The sequence below is a fragment of the Emys orbicularis genome, chromosome 1 (genome assembly GCF_028017835.1).
Source record: "Emys orbicularis isolate rEmyOrb1 chromosome 1, rEmyOrb1.hap1, whole genome shotgun sequence".
In the NCBI taxonomy this organism is placed as follows: domain Eukaryota; kingdom Metazoa; phylum Chordata; order Testudines; family Emydidae; genus Emys; species Emys orbicularis.
The window spans coordinates 91,098,507-91,119,416 of NC_088683.1; the positions used below are offsets into that span (position 1 = coordinate 91,098,507).

Here is a 20,910-nt window from a genome sequence, read left to right on the forward strand (position 1 = left end):
TGAATGAATAACTACAGTTTGTTCCCATTCCCTCTGCCCCTAGGAAGCTTGTTTGTGGCCTGTCAAGCTGTGAGCACGCTACTTAGTTTAGCAGAATCTTCTGAAATTCTCCATTTGTTACCTGTAGAACGTGTGAAGAACTTGGTGACGTAAGTGAACTCTTGACTCTCTGGTGTTCCACTTAATGTAGTGAAGAGATAACTTTGCCTTTATTTAAAGGCTATTAAGCAAAACAAACATGCTTGCTTCGTTTGTTTCCTGTTGTCTTACACCAGCATGTTTCTTCAGGTTTTTAGCCATCCGGGATAGGGATGTTGTCAGGCACTGCCAGCTTACTGTACTGTATGGCATACGCTTTATAGCCCTGTCTCCATAATAACAATCTGCTCCTTTGAATTGTGTGAAAGCTGCAGATTAACTTTTGTTGCTGTTGAATGTGTGAATGCAACAATGCTGGTTTTATCTTGCGGGATTGCAGCCAGGAATCTTGTATTTTGTTTTACTTACCAAAAAAAGTAAAGTGAAAATAGTCTCGGCTAAACATAAATATCACATTTTAATTCTTGTTGTGGTCTAGAGGATTCTCCTACAGTATTAGGAGGATTCCATTCCCCCATTAGATATTGATTTTAGACATTATTTTGTACTCTCCCGCAGTAAGAGGGAGCACCTCGCTTTTGATCTCCGCATTTTAATAAACACTTATGAAAGCTGACTATTCCATTAACCCTCTTCAACTAATAATTAACATATATAATAACTAGGGGCCTACCAAATTCACAGTCTATTTTGGTCAATTTTATGGTCGTAGGATTTTAAAAATAGTAAATTTCATGATTTCAGCTATTTAAATCTGAAATTTCACAGTGTTGTAATTGTAGGTGTCCTGACCCAAAAAGGAGTTGATGGGGGGAAGGTGCCCAAAGTTATTGTAGAGGGGGTTGCAGTACTGCTACCCTTACTTCTGTGCTGCTGCTGGCGGCGGCGCTGGCGCTGCCTTCAGAGCTGGGCAGCTGCAGAGCAGCTGCTGTTGGCCAGGAGCCCAACTCTGAAGGCAGAGCCGTCGCCAGCAGCAGCGCAGAAGTAAGGGTGGCGTGGTAAGGTATTGCCACCCTTATTTCTGCACTGCTGCTGGCGGGGCGCTGCCTTCAGAGCTGAGCGCCTGGCAACAGCCACCACTCTCCGGCCGCCCAGCTCTGGAAGGCAGTGCAGAAGTAAGGGTGACAATACCGTGATCCTCCTAAAATAACTTGTGACGCCCCTGCAACTCCCTTTTGGGTCAGGACTCCCAATTGAGAAATGCTGGTCTCCCCCATGAAATTTGTATAGTATAGGGTAAAAGCACACACAAGATCAGATTTCATGGTCCGTGATGTGTTTTTCATGGCCATGAATTTGGTAGGGCCCTAATAATAACTGAGCAATTACAGAAAGTGTTTAAGATCTGTATGATCTCCCAACATAGTTCTCCCAATCCAGCCAGAGAAAACAAATTGGGACTTGCAGCATTACTACTTATATGGGCCCCCATCACCACTGTATCTGAGTGCTTGACAATCATTAATGGATTTTATCCTCACAGCACCCCTGTGCAGGTCCCTGCTCATTCAGGGTCTCTGCATGCACACGCTTAACCTTCCAGCCACAGAGCTGCAGGTCCAGTTACAGGCAGAGAGGGAAATGAAAGACCCTCACATGTTTCATTTTGCCCTGCGTAATTTAGACCTTACTGGTGTGTAATGTGCTAGCAGAATCCTGATTTGGGGGAAGAGGGTTCCCCCATATGAGATTTTTTTTTTTTTTTTTTTTTATCGTGGTTCACCTTGTACAATAATAAACAAATATTTTGTTTCAGCACCTTTCCTTCAGACCCATCGGTCTTGCTACTGGCTGATCTCTATTATACAAGGTTGGCTTTGTGTGGTTGCCAGGATCCTCTTTCCCATGAGAACTTAATGGATTTGTTTGATAAACTGAAAACAAATATTTCCTCCAGCATCTCCAAGGTAATCTTCTTTTCTAACGGTTTCCAATATGTGCAAGATGATTTGTGTTTTAATGGAAAAATGAATTCTTAACTAGCGGTGTTTGAAATAAGCTGAATAAAAAAGGCCTAAAGGTGAAATGTGCAATTATGTGCAAGAGTGAATGCCCTTCATCTCTTTAAAATTGTGCCATTTTCAATGGCCTTTCACCATTTGCAGTACGCCTCTAAAACATGCTTTCACTTTTAATAGGTCCGACTCTTGACAATAAGGATTTTAAATCATTTTGAGGCTCAGCTTCCTACATCAACCAAGGTAGCATTACAATTTCTGCTTTAACATTTCAAAACCATGGGGGTGTTGTTTTTAATATAAGCGGTTTTCTTGACACTGACTTTATTTGCCAGTTACACCTGCTAGTCTTTGTTCTTTAGCTAAAGTGGGCTCCCTTTATACTTGTTTGTTTTTTCAGACTGTAACTTTATGGGCCCGATCCTCAGCCGGTGGAAATCTCTGTAGCTCCATCAAATTCAGTGGAGCTATGCCAGTTTACAGCAGCTGAGGCTCTGCCTTTAAATAGTGAATTATGACAAAACAATTGTCTAGAGGAATCCTCTAACAAAAGGCATTTCACTGGTTTGTTCAGGATGATGGAACAGGAGAGCTTCAGTCCGTGTTTGCCATGTTACTTCAAGCTGAACTCGTGCCAGCCAGTGTGAATGATTATAGAGAAAAACTTCTTCATTTAAGGAAACTGAGGCATGATGTGGTGCAGTCTGCAGTACCAGATGGACCTTTACATGAGGTGAGAAGTTACTGCTGAAAGTTACATTGGATTGTTTCCTTTTTATAAGTTAAGAAAATTTTGCATTTTACTTCATCATGAGTTTTTTCAGTGACTTGTGAAGGCTTCAGTAAATGCAGTCTGGAAAGAAACTAATCATCGTGAGTGAGTTAGGAGCTCAACTTTCATTACTAGTCACTGGGACTTTGCTGCTCCCGACTCCCTTTAGTTTGCAGCACCAGAGCTCAAAGACGTGGGGCTTTCCCCTGAAGATTAATGGTGAGTAAGGTGGAAAGACATCAGCATCCCGAACAAACACCTCATCAAGCACCCAACCAAAGACCCATGCGGGTTTTCGCTCCCATGGAAAATATGGTTCACTTTAAATCACATCTGCACATTGCATGGTATTACGCGCCTGCCTTCTCCATAGGTGGGGGCATACAAATGTATGTCGGTATAACTACATCGCTCCGGTGTGGAAAATCCACACCCCTGAGTGACATAGTTATATTGATGTGACCCCCAGTGTAGACAGTGCTGTGTTGACAGGAGGGCTTCTCCCATTGCCATAGCTACCACCTCTTGGGAGTTGGAGAAGCTCTCCCTTCAGTGTAGGTAGCATCTTCATTAAGATCTGAGGCGCTGTAAGTGTAGACAAGCCCTCAGGCACAGTCCTATTTGTGACTGCCAAAAACAGACGTCAAACTCTAGAACAGTGCCCAAAACCACCGTATTCCAGTGGTATCTCTGCTATCCACTCCACATCATTGGAAGCAATCAATTGGATTGCCAGCCTAGGCTTGGACATCAGACATTGCTGTTTTTAAGCCACACAAAAGAAGACTACGGCTTGAGTGCTTTTGAAAGTCCCACCTGAGCAATCGTCTCTCTAGCCTTTCTCCACCAATGGCCAGTGCTCGATGCTTCAGAGGAAAGTATAAGGTGCCATAATGCATTTAAATGTGCAGTATTGCACTAAGTTGGGAAATATCTTTGATTCCAATTGGTGATCAGCATGTCTTGTTGTTGGGTGTTTTTATCCTGAACTGACTAAACTATATTTGCCTCAATATCTAGCAGGGGCAAAAACCGAAAAAAAGTGATGGTATTTCGATAAACGTTCTAAACACGTCTGTAAAGAGTAGTGAGAGGAAAGCAGGTGGAGGTGATGCGAAGGGCTGGGGTGAGCTGTTAGCAATTTATCCCCTGACCTGGCAACGAACTCTGTGTCATTGGACCTCAGTGGAGCTCTGCATGGGCTCAGGGATCTGCCTACTTGGAGCTCATTGCAGGATTGAGGCCTTATAGATTGCAGGGACATCCCTCTATGGTTGCTGAATCTGACCGTGCTGCTGTGGGCTGTCAAGGCTGCTATGATCAGGATTTTTCCTGTACTAGCTAAATATTAACTTATTACTACTGATACTTAAGTGCTTTTATAACATTCCTTCTTGAGTTGTAAACTCCTTGGGGCAGGGATTGTGTGTGTGTGTGTCTATATGTCACTTAGCTCAATGAGGAGCCGAATCCAGATGGGGCCCTGGGTCTAATGCAATGTAAGCACTTCAGGGCAGGGAATACTCTCCTTGTTTATATGTTTGTATAGTGCCTAGCACAATGTGGCCTTGGCACTACCAGAGTACAAATAATAATCTAAATGTCTTAATTATGGGTGTTGATTCTGAGAGATTTTAACTTGACTTTATTGCTTTTTCTTGCAGTTCATCAATCAGTGAAGCTGTTTTTATACTTACTTTAAATATTATTGTTAGCTTTTTAAAACAAAAGTTTTCTTGTGTGTCACTGTAGGTGCCTCTTCAGTATTTACTGGGAATGCTCTATATTAACTTCAGCCCTCTCTGGGATCCTGTTGTTGAGCTCATAACGTAAGTATGTGCTAGTGGATGGTGGGAGCCTCAGTTGTGTTGTTGCAGCTGCCCCCAGGCCTTTAAAAAACTAAATAAAAATGTGTCGCATCCCTAAAAATAAATGTAAATACACACAAGCAAGACGTACGTTTACATGAGGTACCATAGAAATGCCTCTGATCTGTCAAGTAAATCTTGCTCTTTATAGACTGCTACTTTTTAACTTGTTTTTGTGATGCACAAATATTAAAGACGACTCATAGGCAAAAGTATTGTTAAATTACATTTAGGGTTGGGACATAAAGGTAACAGACTCGAATCCAAGATAGCCAACTCCTGATCTCACACTATTATGACCATCATATGATAGGTGTTATATAAATAACAAATCAGTCCGTCTCTCCTTCCTCCCCTCACTAAGGGTCTGGTGCAAAACCTACTTGCGTCAATGTAAGAGCTCCCGTTGATTTGAATGGGCACTGGATTGAGCCCTAAGTTTGGAATGTCAGCTTTCAGGGTGAATTGCCTGGCTTGTGACCACTTAGCTTTTTCTCTGTACATTCTGTGATATAATGTGTCATTTTCCCCATCGGAGAAGAGAAATCATGAAAATGTTAAACTACATCTTCAGTGGGTGAATCCTTGCTGACTCTTTGTGTTGGTTTTAAGTGCTATGTTATTGCATAGGCAATATTGAAAGACTTGAAAACATCTGTACCAAAGGGTCCCTTTGTATTCACAAGCTATAACCAGGCTATTCTGATAACAATGAACCATTGGGATCTTCAGATGAAGGCAAAGAAATGTTATAACTGCACACAGCAAATGTCTTGCCTACATGCTGTGTAGGGCTGGACACCAAGTCTTTGAACATACTAGCAGTATAACTGGCTAATATCACATGGAATTTTTTACTTAATTACTATCTTGTTTATTGTTAGGTCTCATGCAAATGAAATGGAGAATAAACAGTTCTGGAAAGTCTATTATGAGCACTTGGAGAAAGCGGCTGTCTATGCTGGTAATTCATGTTTTGTAGATGTTTAGACACTAACTTAGCTATGGTCCAGGTGGTTCATGAACAGGGCTGGCTTTATGCTCTGGTGTGCTCCAAACTGGCAAAAGGGGAAAAATCAGGACATAAGTTTTTCCCCTCCCCTTCTGGCCTCATTTCTCGAGGAAGAGAGCGGAAATCTGTCAGAATTGTTGCCTTCCCATGGTTTGAGCATTGGCCTGCTAAACCCAGGGTTGTGAGTTCAATCCTTGAGGGGACCACTCAGGGATCTGGGGCAAAATCAGTACTTGGTCCTGCTAGTGAAGGCAGGGGGCTGGACTCGATGACCTTTCAGGGTCCCTTCCATTTCTATGAGATAGGTATATCTCCATATATTATTATTATTTCTACTTCCCATGAGGTGTAAATAGGGGCAATCCATGGGTTGCAGAGTCATCCTAGCATATGGGGCACCAGGCAGTGCTTGCTTTGTGCCGAGACTGGTTCTGCCCATGATGATGATGAAGGACAGTAGGAGTCTGTGAGGATTTTCAGTAATGTCTAGTCTCTAGAGAATCTTTCTTCGCCACCCTGTTCAACATGGAATCAGTAGAATTTCTGCCAAATGTATCTGTTTTCCTTGACCTTGCTCTTGAATGTGAATACTGGATTCACTATATGGCACAAGGACAGCCATTTATTGGGGCTACTTGTGCTTAAATTTAGGCCCCTTGCTGAAGTTCTGACATCCCAGGGTACCTTCTAACCTGTGTTGCAGTCAGATCAATATTAAGCAGAATTTGCTAGATAGATGGCAAACATTAATATAAACGGTTGCTGTTATTGATCCCAGGGCACTGACCCCACCACCAGTAATTACTGAATAAGCTCTTTGAAGTTTTCTTGAAGTAATGAGGACCATGGTTTGTTTCCTATATAGAGAGGGAGCTGCAAGATGAGCTGAGTGAAGAGCAGGCAGGCCCTACAGATGCTGAGAGTGAGAAGATCCGAGAAGGAAACGTGGGAAGCCTGTATCTTGAGCAGCTGAGGTTTAGAACGGATTGCAGTGAGCGGATAGATTACGCAAACTTCCGGTTTCTGCTTTGGAAAGCGTTGGTCAAGTTTCCAGACAGAGTGGAGCCCAGGTCAAGGGAGCTTTCCCCACTTCTCTTGAGATTCATTAGGTAAGTGACATGTTCAGCGATGAGACATGTTGCATGGAAATGTCATAAATGAAGGCAGAGTTACTAGGGTCCCTATAAGACAACTGATGCGTGGTTTGGTTTTTTTAATGGATTTTATTTCCTGAGACCTCTGAATTTTATATTGAAGTTGGTCCTTCCTTTCGGTTAAACATGGCTCATGCTAGAGAGAGTGGAAAAAATAAAGCAACCTGAAATGTAAGCTGTCAATTGGCTGCTGTGTTGAGCCCCAGTTTACTAATGAGTTCTGGTGACACAACCTCGCTACTGCTATGGAGGGTGTAGTTCCAATGGAAGTAAAGTGTCTTGGAAATAGACTTGACGATGAGGCTCCTCCTTGTCTCCCCTGTTGTAAAATGAAAGCATGTATTTTTATTCAGACAGAAATAGGAAAATACCTTTTAGTGTATCTAGGGCCTGGTTCGGTGCCCACTAAAATCAGTGGGAGTCTTTCTATTCACTCCAGCAGGCTGTGAATTAGGCCCTCACTCTATTTCCCCTGCCAGCCCTTGACTCTTCTTTACAGTGTATTTCCTACAGTGCTTTGTCTAGACTGCTTTTAACTGTTTTCAAGTAAGAGGGCTTCTACTATGTAATACATCATCGATTCCTACACTTCCTAACTTACATTTTCACACATCCCTGCCAACTTTTAAAAAAAATTCTCCCATTCGACTTAGATTCACTTTCTCTTCTTTTTCCTCACCACATTTTTCTGATCTTAGTCCTTTAATTTTTTTTCCTTTCGTTGTCTTTTTCCTTTACATTTGCTCACTTCCTTTAATATCTCCGCCATTCACAATAGAAGAAATGCCCATCTGCATGCTGAAATGAACCACTTTTGGGGATCTTGAACTGTACAGTGTCCCCAGGCACAACTCTGTGGATAATTGGAACTTCCAATTGTGAACAGCTTCAAACAAACCTCACGCCAGCAGATACTGTTCTATTGATTTGATTTGATTTATTTTTAATATAGCAATGAGTATTACCCAGCAGATTCTCTGGTGGCTCCAACCCAGGATCTGAGAAAGAAAAACAGAGGTGCAGTAGAAGAGGAAGAAAAACCCACTGAAGAGATACACCAAGCTACCGAGGAGGTGGAGGGAATGGTAGAACCGGTGGTTGAAGGGTTGCAAAAAAAGAAAACGAGAAGAGCTGCAGCAAAGTGAGTTTTGCTTTTGTTTGATTGGGCAGGGAGCAAGTGAAATGCAAACATTAACCATTTGGTGTTTTAAAAGGCTTCATAGGAATGGGGTGACTCACTTGGTTATGATCACTGGGCTTCTGTGCCTCCCTTTCCCCTTCCTTTGTCTGTTCCAGTCTTTCGTGAGCTCTTTGGGGGCGGGGATCCTGTCCCCATGAGACACCTAGCACTAGTGGGGGACACTGACCGGAGCCTCTGGGCACTACCGTAAGATGGGTAGTAGGCCATAGCTTTGCATAATTTGAAGCAAAAATAGTGCGGGGTCTAGGGATCCCAATTTTGGTTGGATGTATTCCTGGAGGTTTCATCACTAATCTTTAATTCCTGGAGACTCAGGACAGTCCTGCGGGGGTTGGCAGCCCTAGCAGGATTCCAAAGTTACTGTTTGGGGGGGAAATAACTGTTGTGTGTGTGTGTGTGTGTGTGTGTGTGTCTGCTTTTCTTTTAAAGTCAGTGGGAGCTGATGGGCATGCAGCCCTTTTGAAAATCATTGTAGGCACCCAATTATGGATTTCAGAGTCTAGCTTTAGACACCCATTTTTGAAAATCTTGGCCCTGATGTCCTTGTTCTGGACAGGTTTTTTGGTATTTCTTGCTATAAATATATGCTATCGTGACATCATTGTTCAACAATATCAAGTTATTTTGTGAGTAAATTGTCTATGGCTTGTGTCTTAAAACACAGTTTTCAAACTTCTTGATTATGGCCTTTTTACCCTGCTGATATCTGTTAAATACACATTTTAGGTGATTCAAATGAACTATTTTTGCCTGTTTGAGAATGACATTTGTAGCAACAAAGAACTTTAAAAATGTCATCTTGCACATTAAGATGCAATAAATTCTAGTCCTATATTCTGGCTTAGTTGTAGGTGTTTTATCAGTTCTATTATTTTGTTCTGTTCCCTGAGCTGAGTGGTTCAGATCTGTGAATTAGTAATAATTACAAAAATCAGATTGTCACCAGATTTGAACTTCTGCTTCAAAATGTTCTTGTTCCTAAATGGAAACTTTTAAAATGCTGGTAGCAATAACTAAGGTGCAAAAGGTTTACTGGCTAGTTGTTAATGAATTCTTTAGTGAACACTTTTCCTCTTGACCCTGGACGACTCATTATACTGTCAGATTTGCACCACTGTAGTTTAGGCTCTTACAAAATGTATATTACAAACTCCTCCGTGAAAATGATGAAAAAATAAGAGCTAGGCGTGATCTGAGAGACTAGAGTGTGCCTGGTAACACGTATTGTGCACAATTCCATCATGAGTCATCATTCAGCGGAGACCATATTACAGTACTGTCTGTGGAGGGTAGGTAATGGTTACAGCACCTCCCTTTGCTGGGGTTAGACAGGGTGGAGGAAATTCAAATCACGTGGCAGATTCAGTAGAAATTTTTTGGTGTGAACCTCTGCAGGTAGCTGCTGAATCAGTGTAGACTCTTGCTGTTCTGCACGTGTACCTTTTTGACCAGTCCTGATCATTTTTGGCACGGTTGATTTCCCTTCTCTCCCCCTCCCCCCCACTTCTCCCTTTCCCCAGCAAGTGGAGATGTGGCTATTCTTGGGTGGTGCAGTCCTGTCCCCAGGTCCAGTTTATCCCTACCACTCTTTTGCACTGGTATACATCAAATCCTTCCACTGCCATTTGAGCCTGTTGGTAAGTGTAGCCCTACATACTGACGTTCAGAAACTCAGAATCTTGGTGCCATTCTCCTGCCCGTTGGTAATAACACAGGGTGTATATCTGTTTCATTGTTAAAAGCGTGTTTTGTTTTTGTTTCAGGCAGCTAATAGCCCATTTGCAAGTTTTCTCCAAGTTTTTGAATCCACGTGCGCTGTATCTGGAATCAAAGTTAAATGAGTTGTACAATCAGGTAATAATACTTAACATTTTTGTATTGCTTAATAAACAAATATATTCCTGTCTTATCTGAACACCAAGCCAAAGGGTCCTTCTTTGTAAAGAGAATGACTGACTGTTGCAGTGCAGTGTACAGCAGTTATGTCTTAAAGGGACACAGTCAACTTGAATATCACTATCTGAAAATTTTGCACTGTGTTAAAAGTGACTCCTAACATTACCATAGCTCAGCAGTTCTTGACCTTTTCTGTATTGTAGCCCCATGGTACAAAGGAAAGTTTCAGGATCCCCTTTCCATCTAGCCATGGAGAAAGAAAACTTGGTCATGACCATCAGTCTAAGCCCTGGTCTACACCTAAAATTCAGCTTGACCTAGCTATGTCACTCAGGGGTGTGAGAAATTCACACTCTTCGAGTGCTGTAGTTAAGCCAGCCTCACTGCCTCTTGGGGAGGTGGATTACCTGCATTGACAGGAAAATCTCTTCCGTCAGCGTTGGGAAGCGTCAATGGGTGCTACAGTGGCATAGCTGTGCTGCTGTAGTGCCTGTAGTGTATACGTGCCCTGAGAAACCTTGCCAGATAGGCATTTTTCTCTCCAATCTCTCTCAGCTTTCTCTTTATTTTTCTGTTTCTTCACTTTTGTTGTTTGATGGTGTCCATCCTTCCCCAGGCTCTGCATAGGGGTTTTACCAGTAACAGCAGGCTGCAAAGCTGAAACTGAATGTAAACAGGCAGCAAGCGGTAGCCAGAGGTGTGAAGAGAGGTGTGGCTTGTCTCTGCCTAAAAGTCCCCGTCTAAACATAAATGGGGAGAAGGGGAAAAAGTAATTTTTAAGGGAAATTATAAATCCAAGATATGCTATTTAAAGGGTGCTCCCTCAGGAAACCGGACTGAGTTTATCAACTTGAATTTTGTGGAAATAAGTCCCTGTAAAAGTGTTCTGCCAAAAGGAATTGCCAAAATCTTGTCTCCTTTAACAACACGTGTTGAATGATCATCCATGAGACATGAACTTAACTTTGATCATTCAAGACATATATTCATACATCCTTCGGCATATACCAGCTAACCATTCATTCTGTGTTACTGCTTTAGTTCTCCAGTGTTCAGTCCGTCTCAGATCACCAGCTTCTGCTCTAATGGAATGCTTCAGCATTCATTGTACTCCTGTAAACCTCTGAACTTTGCTTAGGAAAGAGCTGCTCTCTGTGGGTTCGATTGCTCGTCTGTCTTTTTTAGGAAAATATTGACCAGACTTGTAAATTTTAAAAACGTTTTATTTAACCAACCTTTTTAAAGAGTGCAGAACAACCAAATATGGCAAAACTGGTGTGCTATTTGTTAGCTCCGTGCTGTAGCACAACTGCTGGATTGATACCAGGCCTTCCGAATGCTGGGTGGGTTACAACAGATCACATCAAAAATGGGGATTTTGCTATGTGCTGTTTACCATGAAACTGAAGAACTAGGTGGGGGAAAGGTGAGGTTTTTGGTAATGTTCCGTATTCCTCTTAGCCTGGCCATTGGCGGCATTCACCCCTTAATGCTATTGTTGATGGGTTTTTGATTATTTCTCTTTTTAACAAGTCTAATGTTCTATGTGCGTTTTCGTAACTTGGATGTATGTGACTGATCCATTATTTTACCCAGTGTGACACAAATACAATGCTGGCCCGAAAGTGATCTTGCAAAAGACACTCTATAAAAATAACTTGTTAAAACACAAGTTGATGATTGCGTTGTTTAATTGCTGTACTCATTAAACGGGCTTTGGAACAATTTGTACAGTGCGGGTGCTGAGAGCCATTGAACCAAACTGTAAACTCTGTATATGATGAAAACCAAGTCCGGGGGTGCGGCAGCACCCCAGCACCTCTAGTTCCAGCAGCTATGCCATCAAATACCAGTAATGATGTTCTGGATTTTTGTTTTTGTTTTTTCTTTTTAGAAACAAGTAACTAATGTGTTCTGTAATTATCTCTCTTGGATGTATAGTGGTAGGAAATATTTGCTGCTTGGTGTCTTTTAAATGACTGTTCTAAAATGAAATTCCCTTTAGGTTAGATAATTACTCTCTCTTTCCCCCGCCCCCCATTTAAGGGCTGAATTCTCTCTTGAGTAAATCATCTTGATCTAGTGGTATAAGGAGAAGTGTATATATTATTTGGGCTTTCTCCTAATTTTCATTTCTTGTAAAATGTTACCTTCAGCTGTTGTCCCATCAAGACCAGAATGTGCAAAAAGTAGCCCTTGACTGCATCATGACTTACAAGCATCCGCACCTACTGCCATACAAGTAAGAGCTTTAAAATTCTTCCAACACAGATAAAGCATTAGGTATCACATCAAACATGTATTTATGATATTTGGCATCATCTGCTTCTAAGAGAAATATCCACAACTTTCTGAACCCAGGAAAAATTAATATTCCTATTCCAAATCTGAATTTGGAAATGGACAGAATTAAAAAAAAGCTTCTCCTATTTATATTTAAATTAAAATGGAAAAAGCTTTTGTAGACTATAAAGAAGAAAAGAGGTTGTCACCTACATGCCATTGTGCCTGAGATCTAGCTACAGTCACAGAAGGTAACCTGGACTAGTCTTGAAAAGCAGATATCTGAGAAGAGGAATTGCTGTTTTGTTTTAGAGAAGGCAGAGGAGTGCAGCAGAGTCATGTTCATTCAGAAATGGAAAAACTGAAATCTTTTATCTATCAGATTTGAACTCTTTCTCAAAACAAAACAAATCTTTTCCCTCATCCAGACCCACCATGGTATGTAGTGGCCAATTGTGTTCTTTTCAGTAAAGGATTTTTGTAGTTCTTTATAACCAGTAGGTAAAACTGTCAGCACAGTACTATTGCACCCACTTGGATAGCCTTTACAGAACCCTGTATGAAAAGTAGCAGTCTATGTAATGAAGTTGAGCTAGTTGATTTACTTACCCTTTTGTTAAAAGGGTAAGGATGTGATCCTTTAATAAATTACACAGAGCTTTTTTTTTTTTTTTTTTTTTTTTAATAACTGTGTTTAATATTTGCAGGGAGAACTTGCAAAGGTTACTGGAAGATAAGAGCTTTAAAGAAGAAATAGTTCATTTCAGCATCTCCGAGGAGAACACTATAGTTAAAATGCAACATCGACCAGATCTTGTTCCTGTTCTTATGAGGTGTGTGGATGAAACACTGCATAAACTCTGCATATTAAAATAAAACGATGGCTATAGAAGAAACATAATGTAGCCTCTGGTTGATATTTTAAAGAGACGATACAAACGTATGGCTCTCACAGCAACTAAGGCCTCCTTGTTCATTACTGTACATGGTATTCTCCTTAATACCTTTGTGTGTGTGTGTAGTATTGTTGAATGCATTAGTTAAGCTCATATTTTCCAAACAATATGCTTAAGAAGAAATCTGAGGGATTTTCACCCTCAGGGTATTACATTTATTTGATAAATACATGGAAATAGCATTTTACAATGAAAGTGCTTCCTCAGCTATAACTCTGTCTTCATACTAGCCTGATGCTTTGCTAATTCATACTTAAGCTGTGCTCCCATTCAGATCACTAGCAAAATTTCCAGTGACCTTGTTGGGAGCAAGAGCACACCCTTTCTGGTAGTGTTACTGGGTGTCAAGCAGCAATAGAGGTAATCGCGGGGAGTATTAATTAAGCCATGTAGTTCAGATTAAACTTTCTGAACAAAGATTGTGAACCAGCCAAACTGCTCCTGCAATGCTTCAGAAACAGGCAGCTCGTGGAGAACTCACAAATACTATTTCTTTTTGGCTTTTGAAGAATTCTCTATGGGCGGATGAGAAACAAAACTGGAAGCAGAACTCAGGGCAAATCTGCTGCGGGCACTCGTATGTCAATTGTTCTGAGATTCCTTGCTGGCTCGCTGCCTGAAGAGATTAGAATGTTCCTGGACCTGCTCTTTGAACCTGTGAAGCACTTCAGTGTTGGTATGTTTCTGCCATTAGAAACTGGGGATAATAGTTCTTCCCTACCTCATGGATGTGGGGAGGATAAATATTTTGAGGACTGTGAGGGGCTTAGATATTATGGAAATGGGGGCCATATAAGTACCCTGTGTAAATTAAAGCACCCATGGCACTGGTTTTGGGTTTTTTTTTGTTTTTAAATAAGAGTCAAGGTTTCCCCTGAGCCCTTGGCCACAGTTTCCCTTCTGTGCTGTACAATGTACTATTATTCCTGTACCGTTATTACAGAACTGAGGCACAGAGACACTGAGTGACTTACCCAGGGTCACAGGAGGTCTGTGGCAGAGCAGGGAATCAAACCCAGAACGCCAGAGTCCCAGGTTGGCATCCTAACTAGGGTGACCAGACAGCAAGTGTGAAAAATCAGGACAGGGGGTGGGGAGTAATAGGAGCCTATATAAGAAAAGGACCCAAAAATCGGGACTGTCCCTATAAAATCGGGACATCTGGTCAGCCTAATCCTAACTACTGTGTTGACCTTCCTTTCTGAAGGGCTGGTGAGCACAATGCCACAGGGGCATTATGAGGATAAGTGCATACATTGATTGTGAGGCACTCCAACACTACAGCAATGAGGGCCATATAAGAACCATGACAGACAGCTGGAGCTGTTCGTTAATTTTACATAAGAAGCTGAATTAGGAGCATTTAAAGGGCTTATAATTTAGGGCCAGATTTGCCACCCTTTCTCGCATTGAGAGGAACCTCAGACCTTGACATTTGGCCTATTGAAATCGGGTCCTTACTTACCAAGGTAAAGATGAACTGATATATTTTCACTGTCCTCCTTCCTTCTGTAGGACCTTGCCAGGTTGCAGTACTCCAAACAATATCAGAACTGGATTTATCTAAAGTCCTGCCTCTAGGCCGCCAGCACAGTCTGTTCAACAGCCTTGAGGTTGTACTGAAAAACATGGGCCATCTGATCACTCAGTACTTACCTGAGATTTTACAGATTTTACTTTGTATGACAGCAACAGTATCCCACATCCTTCAACAAAGAGAGAAGGTAAGGAACATGATACTGTGTGTGTGTGTGTGTGTGTTTCAACTCTATTGGTTCAAATTACGCTTAGTGCCAATAAGGAGTAAAGCTTTAGAAACCAGTGAATAGTAGAAAGATGGATAAAAGTATAGGCCAGCAACATTGGTCTTAAAATGCCGCAGTGTTTATATAGAATGAGTATATTGCTGTTAAATTGTTGTTTAAAATGCTGTTAAATTGTTGGCATTTCAGTCAGTCACAGTGTTGAATTTATTTAATAAAATATGCATTTTAAAACATTGCGTGTAACAATTCATACAAACAAGAATTTGAATGTCAAATACATTTTTTTAAAAAACACTGCATTTCATTAAGCCAAAGTGCACACACTAACTAGAAGTTTGGGGCAACTAGAGTCCTTTCTGGACTTGAATTCAAACAAGGAAAGAAAAATTCTGTCTGTTTCTTTTTTTTGGTTTTAATATCATGGTTTCCCTTGTGCTGCTCTAAGTGCTGTAGCAGTGGCCAGCAACAAGGGAAGGGTAATTTTAGGATGGTTACAGTCCATAATCCAGTTTATAGTAGTGCAAAAGTAATTTTATTTGTCTCTAGAGTAATCACTTTTGTACTGCAAAGTTATTCAAGTAATGCCGTCTCTCACCATCAGTTGTGACTGAGTAACTCTTGGAGAGGTATTTGTGGTGCCATGCTGTCACTTGTTAAACTTAATTTAACACTTCATTAGCTAGTGAGGTGTTAAGAGTTCAGAGAAGGATAGGAGAAATCTGTTTAGCTTGGATAATTATTACAAGAAATTCCTGTGGGTTTGAGAGTCATTTATTGCAGGATGATATTGCCCAAAGAGTTAAATATCTACTTTTGTAGTTCTGAGCTCAGTTACAGTTTTACTGTTTCCTACTGTTCACTTTCAATATGGAATCTGTCCATGTCCTTAGAGCATGCCCCTTGAGAAGAGGCCTATGTATCTCCTTCCTTTCGCTTGAGTAGTGGGGAATCTGATTCAGTTTATTTGGTGTAAAAATTATCATCTGTCATTCTGATTTTTAGTAGCAAAAATCATGTCTCTTGTGATAAAGATTGCGGTTGAGCATTGGGAAAAGGAGGGAACTAAGCTCAAAAGAAACCAGATTAAAGCACGGGCCCTTAAGGGGAAGGACAGCAGAGAAGTTTGTACAAGCAGTGAGATAAGTGCCTGGAAACAGGTTTGGTATCAGCTGAGGAAGAGTGGAACCACATCAAAAGAGTGAGGATTGCAGCATCAGAAGAGGTGTGTGGACAGTACAGCTGGGGGAAATCTAGGGAAAGAGAGGAGTTGTGGTGGACCGACGAAGTGCAGGTAGCGATCTGAAATAAGAAAATGGTGCATAAAGAAAAAGACACAAGCCCATCGAGTGTGAATGAAAGCAAATACAAAGAAGCAAAGTATGCTGCTAAGCAGGCAGTGAAGAAGGCCAAAGACAGTGCCATAGATGACCTGTATGCTGAGCTTGTAAACCACCCACATCTGGCTGGCCAAAAGATCTATAGCACTGCAAAAATCAGATACAAAGGGAAGGAGGATGGTATTGCAGCACCATTTCTAAATGATGACCAGGAGAAACTGCTAGTAACACCTGAAAAAATGAAGGTGAGATGGAAACAATAATTTGAGAGCCTCTTAAATGAGGCAAACCCCTTTTTGGAAGAGTTGCCAATATCCTAATGTGGTGCCTGAGTCTGACACAATGGAGGAAGGTGAGAAATGCAGTCCGGATAATGAAGAACAGTGAGGTGGTGGGACCGATGAAGTGACAGCAGACCTGGAGAAAGTCCTGTGTGAGAGAGGCATAAAATGGATGAACGGAGTGGTTAAAGCAGAGGTCGGCAACCTTCAGCACACAGCCCATCAGGGTAATCGGCTGGCAGGCCATGAGACGTTTTGTTTACATTGACCGTCCATAGGCATGGCCCCCCGCAGCTCCCAGTGGCCGCAGTTCGCCGTTCCTGGCCAATGGGAGCTGTGGGAAGCGGCGTGGGCTGCAGAGACGTGCTGGCCGCCGCTTCCTGCAGTTCCCATTGGTTGGGAACAGCGAACTGCGGCAACTGGGAGCTGCAGGGGGCCAGGCCTGTGGATGGTCAACATAAAATGTCTTGTGGCCTGCCAGTCGATTACCCTGATGGGCCGCGTGCTGAAGGTTGCCGACCCCTGGGTTAAAGCCATATGGCAAGATACGTGAATATCCAAAGATTGGTGCTGGTCTATCTTGGTCTAAGTACATAAGCAGGGGAGCGTCCACGAATGTGGAAACTGTTGAAGGATAAAGTTACTGTTACGTAGAATGAAAGTACTGGAACACTCTTGGATGCTAGGATTAGGAGAATGCTGGAACCCCTCCGCAGACAAGAACAACTCAGCTTTAGGAGAGGATGAGGAACCACAGATGCCGTGTTTGTAATTCAGCAAGTGATCGAGAGGCAGTTAAGTACCAACAGGTTCGCTTCTGGGCACTTAGAGCCCTAGAAAAGGCATAGTATAGCGTGGACAGAAAGATGCTCACACTAGTGCTGAGGAAATATGGCGTGTCTGAGGATTTAATATCACCTAAAACAGCGATCTGAACATGTTTTGGAATGACCAGCCCCTTTGATGTGAAAGTCCAACTGCACCTGGGGCCCTTAGTCTGCTGCTGTTTATCATGTTGATGGAAGATCTCAATGGGAAAGGTGAGAAGCTGCTATATGCAGATGACATAGCTATAAGGGTGTCCTCAGAGAAAGAGCTAGAGTAAAGAGTAAATCAGTGGTACGGCCAGATAAGCTGGCATGGGAAGAAAATGGATATGACTAAGACCGAGGTAATATGGGTTGGTAGAGGTGCCTCAGGGAAACTGAATATAGAGATTAATGGAGTATGACTAAACCAGACTGAGCAGTTCAGGTATCTGGACAGCTGGGTTGCGGATGACAGTGAGCATGAATGCGAGATACAGTCCAGACCGGGGAGTTCTGGAAGACAGTGGAATAACATCTCACTGACACTGAAAGCCCAACTGTATGTAACAATGGTGTGCCCCACAGTGCTGTATTGTGCAGAAGCATGGGCAGTAAAGAGACGGCAAGTTCAATGCCTGAAGATGTTCGAGATGAGATGTCTTTGTGCAATATAGTCCCACGAAGGGATGGATTGTGATATGAAAGCGGTAGGATGGAAGTCTCAGTCCGTGATGTGGCTGAAAAAATCCAGGAAGTGCAACTTTGCTAGTTCAGACATACAGAGTGAATGAAGAGGACCTGGGGAAGATGGTGTGGCAGGAGAGGGTGGTAGGAAAGAAACCCCGAGGAAGCGATGGTGGATTGCATCAAAGAAGATGGTAAGCTGATGGACCTTAGTGCTGCCTCGGACAGACGAAGATGGCAGATGTTTGCATGGTGAGCCGACCCTAGATGGTGGGATAAGAGGAAGAAGTAGTAGTTTCTAAGTCACTTAGGAGCTTTTGAAAGTGTTACCTAGAGGCCTTGTCTACGCGTTGTGGAGTGTAGGGTACATGTAGCTACACACCGCAGCAAAAGGCAGGCTGCAGCCACACTCGCTGCAGTGTGTAGCTACATGTGACAGTGAAAGGCTCTGGCAGGGGGAAGCAGCGGGATGCTACACTGGTAAAAATAGCACTGTAGACAGGGGAGGCACTGCATGGGTGTGCAGAGAGCCGTGTAGGGTATGTACCCACAGGGTCCTGGTGTGTCTATATTCCACTCACCTAAGCAGAGCCTTGCCATCTGCCCTGCTGTTTATACCCATGCTAGGGAGGCATGCAGTGTCTGTACTTTACATGTTGCCATAAGTGTAGCCCTCCCAGAGGAGCCCAGCAGAAAAGGCTGTAATATTATAAACAGATGCCTGATTAGCATGTTGAATATCTTCTCTAAGGAAAGCTAGAGAATGTAACGTGGTTAACGTTAAATGCATGGGTAGCGTAAGTCTTGTTACTACATTCTAGCCCTCCCCTCGCTCTGTCTTTGCCGGATTCCTCTCTCTCCTCTAAGCACGTTTTCATGTGCTAAGAGGAAACTCGCCTTTGGTCACTGGTTTTGGTTGTGCTTTTTTGGGGGGGGTAATTTATTTAATATATTTTCATACAGAAACAGACAAAGAAAAGTACCAAAAAAATGTATGTGAGCTCCAATAGAATTATGCAATTGCAAGATTTTACAGTTTGTCAACACTGCAAGACCAGGCAATGCTACATAGACATGGCATGTTAGGGTGGGGTAACAGATGTAAAAGAGGAGGGAAGGAGGGGACATGGGAAAAAGAGGAGGGGTTAGGCGGCATGGAGGTTTGGCATTCCTTGAACCATCTCAATATTTTTTTATTCAAATATATTTAGAAATGGGGTCCCCATTTCTCTGACTTCATATAATTGCTCTCTGTAGCAATAAGTTATTCTGTACTTGGCTGCTAATTGAGACAGGGCCAAATACCACTGCTTTTGAAGACGTGTAAAGTGGTACTGTTTGAATATTGGGACTGGGGTATTAGATCTATTAAGGGCAGAGCTAAGAGCTGTAGTATCCACTTACAGCGATTTTGGCCCCAGTCCTTCAGCGAGCTATGTGCGAGTAGGCTCTCGTGCCCGTGCAGAGTCCCTGTTAAGCCTTGTGACTCGGTGCAGGATTGGAACCTTAGTCAGAAAGTTAAAATCATCTTTACAAGATAACGGTAACTTGTTCACGGTAGAAAACAGGAGGAAACAGTGCAGTAGTCCAAGCAAGAGTCCCTCATATCCATATTGATTAAATACAGTATTTCATTGCAGGGTAACTAGCTTGTTGTGTATTGCAGCAAGAATAGGTATTTTTGTCTTTATTTTTTCCAGATCCAGCTAAGGTTTATTAACCCACTGAAAAATTTGAGGCGTCTTGGGATCAAACTTGTAGCTGAGTTTTTTTCTGATTTTGAGACCTACCGCTTTACAGTGGACGAGATTGATGCCATTTTTGAGGCAGTGATATGGCCCCAGGTAATGTTGACAGAGTAATACATTTTATTCTGAGTTATCCAGTATGTAAAGATAAGCAAAGTCTGGAAAGAGATTGAAATACTTCTCTGATTAATTGTATATACGTGGGACAACCTATCCTAAATTCTCAATTATTGTGGGACAATCTACACTCATCGCTATACACCTCTACCATGATATAATGTGACCCGATATAACACGAATTTGGATATAACGCGGTAAAGCAGCGCTCCAGGGGGGCGGGGCTACGCGCTCCGGTGGATCAAAGCAAGTTCGATATAACGCGGTTTCACCTATAACGCAGTGAGATTTTTTTGACTCCCGAGGACAGCGTTATATCGGGGTAGAGGTGTACTTGCTTTCCACAAGCTATTAGTATAACTTTTTATGAGTTATGTATCCGAATATTTGGATGCTGGTATTTAAACTATATTATTAAATGTATTAACCTTAATTTGGGATACTGCAGATTATGTACTATATGTTTTGTATGACTTTTTAAACCAAACGTTGTACTTTTGGATAATTTAAGCATTATATCCAGATGTATAGAAACTCTTTTTTTAACCTGAATACTAGATAATTTTAACACTTTCTGCCTAGAAATCTCTAATTTCATTTGCTTGTATTACGTGTGTGAAGGGCCGATCTTGGGTCTTAATAAGAGGGTCAAGCATCTGATTAATGCTGGGGCTGCTTCTACATTCAAGCCATAATCAAAAATACTTACAGATTAATCTGAATCAAGTTAAAACTGTCTCTCTCTTCTTTAACCATTGAAGGCACTGCTCTGACGCTTCTTGGGGAACAAAATTGTACTGTTGGTATCTGTTATGTGCCTAATCTGTCTAATCTAAAATGCCTGAGTATTTACACTTGAAAAACATCTAAATAGTATCAAACAGTACCTTGGTGGGCTAGCTGTTCTTGTTCTGTGGTCAGTCTTAACCTATAATATGCCCCTTCATCCATTTTTGTTCATTTTGCTTA

At 42.0% G+C, this 20,910-nt stretch overlaps 1 protein-coding gene across 1 annotated transcript in view; it reads left to right on the forward strand.

The window, feature by feature from the left end:
* UTP20 (UTP20 small subunit processome component) overlaps positions 1–20,910 on the forward strand; it is an 87,646-nt gene that overhangs the window by 21,824 nt on the left and 44,912 nt on the right. The window contains exons 15-28 of the mRNA XM_065404546.1: positions 44–149; positions 1,856–2,006; positions 2,238–2,300; positions 2,632–2,790; positions 4,582–4,658; positions 5,582–5,661; positions 6,575–6,818; positions 7,816–8,004; positions 9,828–9,918; positions 12,117–12,202; positions 12,951–13,076; positions 13,709–13,875; positions 14,715–14,923; positions 19,777–19,920. Coding sequence (XP_065260618.1) covers positions 44–149; positions 1,856–2,006; positions 2,238–2,300; positions 2,632–2,790; positions 4,582–4,658; positions 5,582–5,661; positions 6,575–6,818; positions 7,816–8,004; positions 9,828–9,918; positions 12,117–12,202; positions 12,951–13,076; positions 13,709–13,875; positions 14,715–14,923; positions 19,777–19,920 — 1,892 coding nt within the window. The remainder of the gene's footprint in view (positions 1–43; positions 150–1,855; positions 2,007–2,237; positions 2,301–2,631; positions 2,791–4,581; positions 4,659–5,581; positions 5,662–6,574; positions 6,819–7,815; positions 8,005–9,827; positions 9,919–12,116; positions 12,203–12,950; positions 13,077–13,708; positions 13,876–14,714; positions 14,924–19,776; positions 19,921–20,910) is intronic.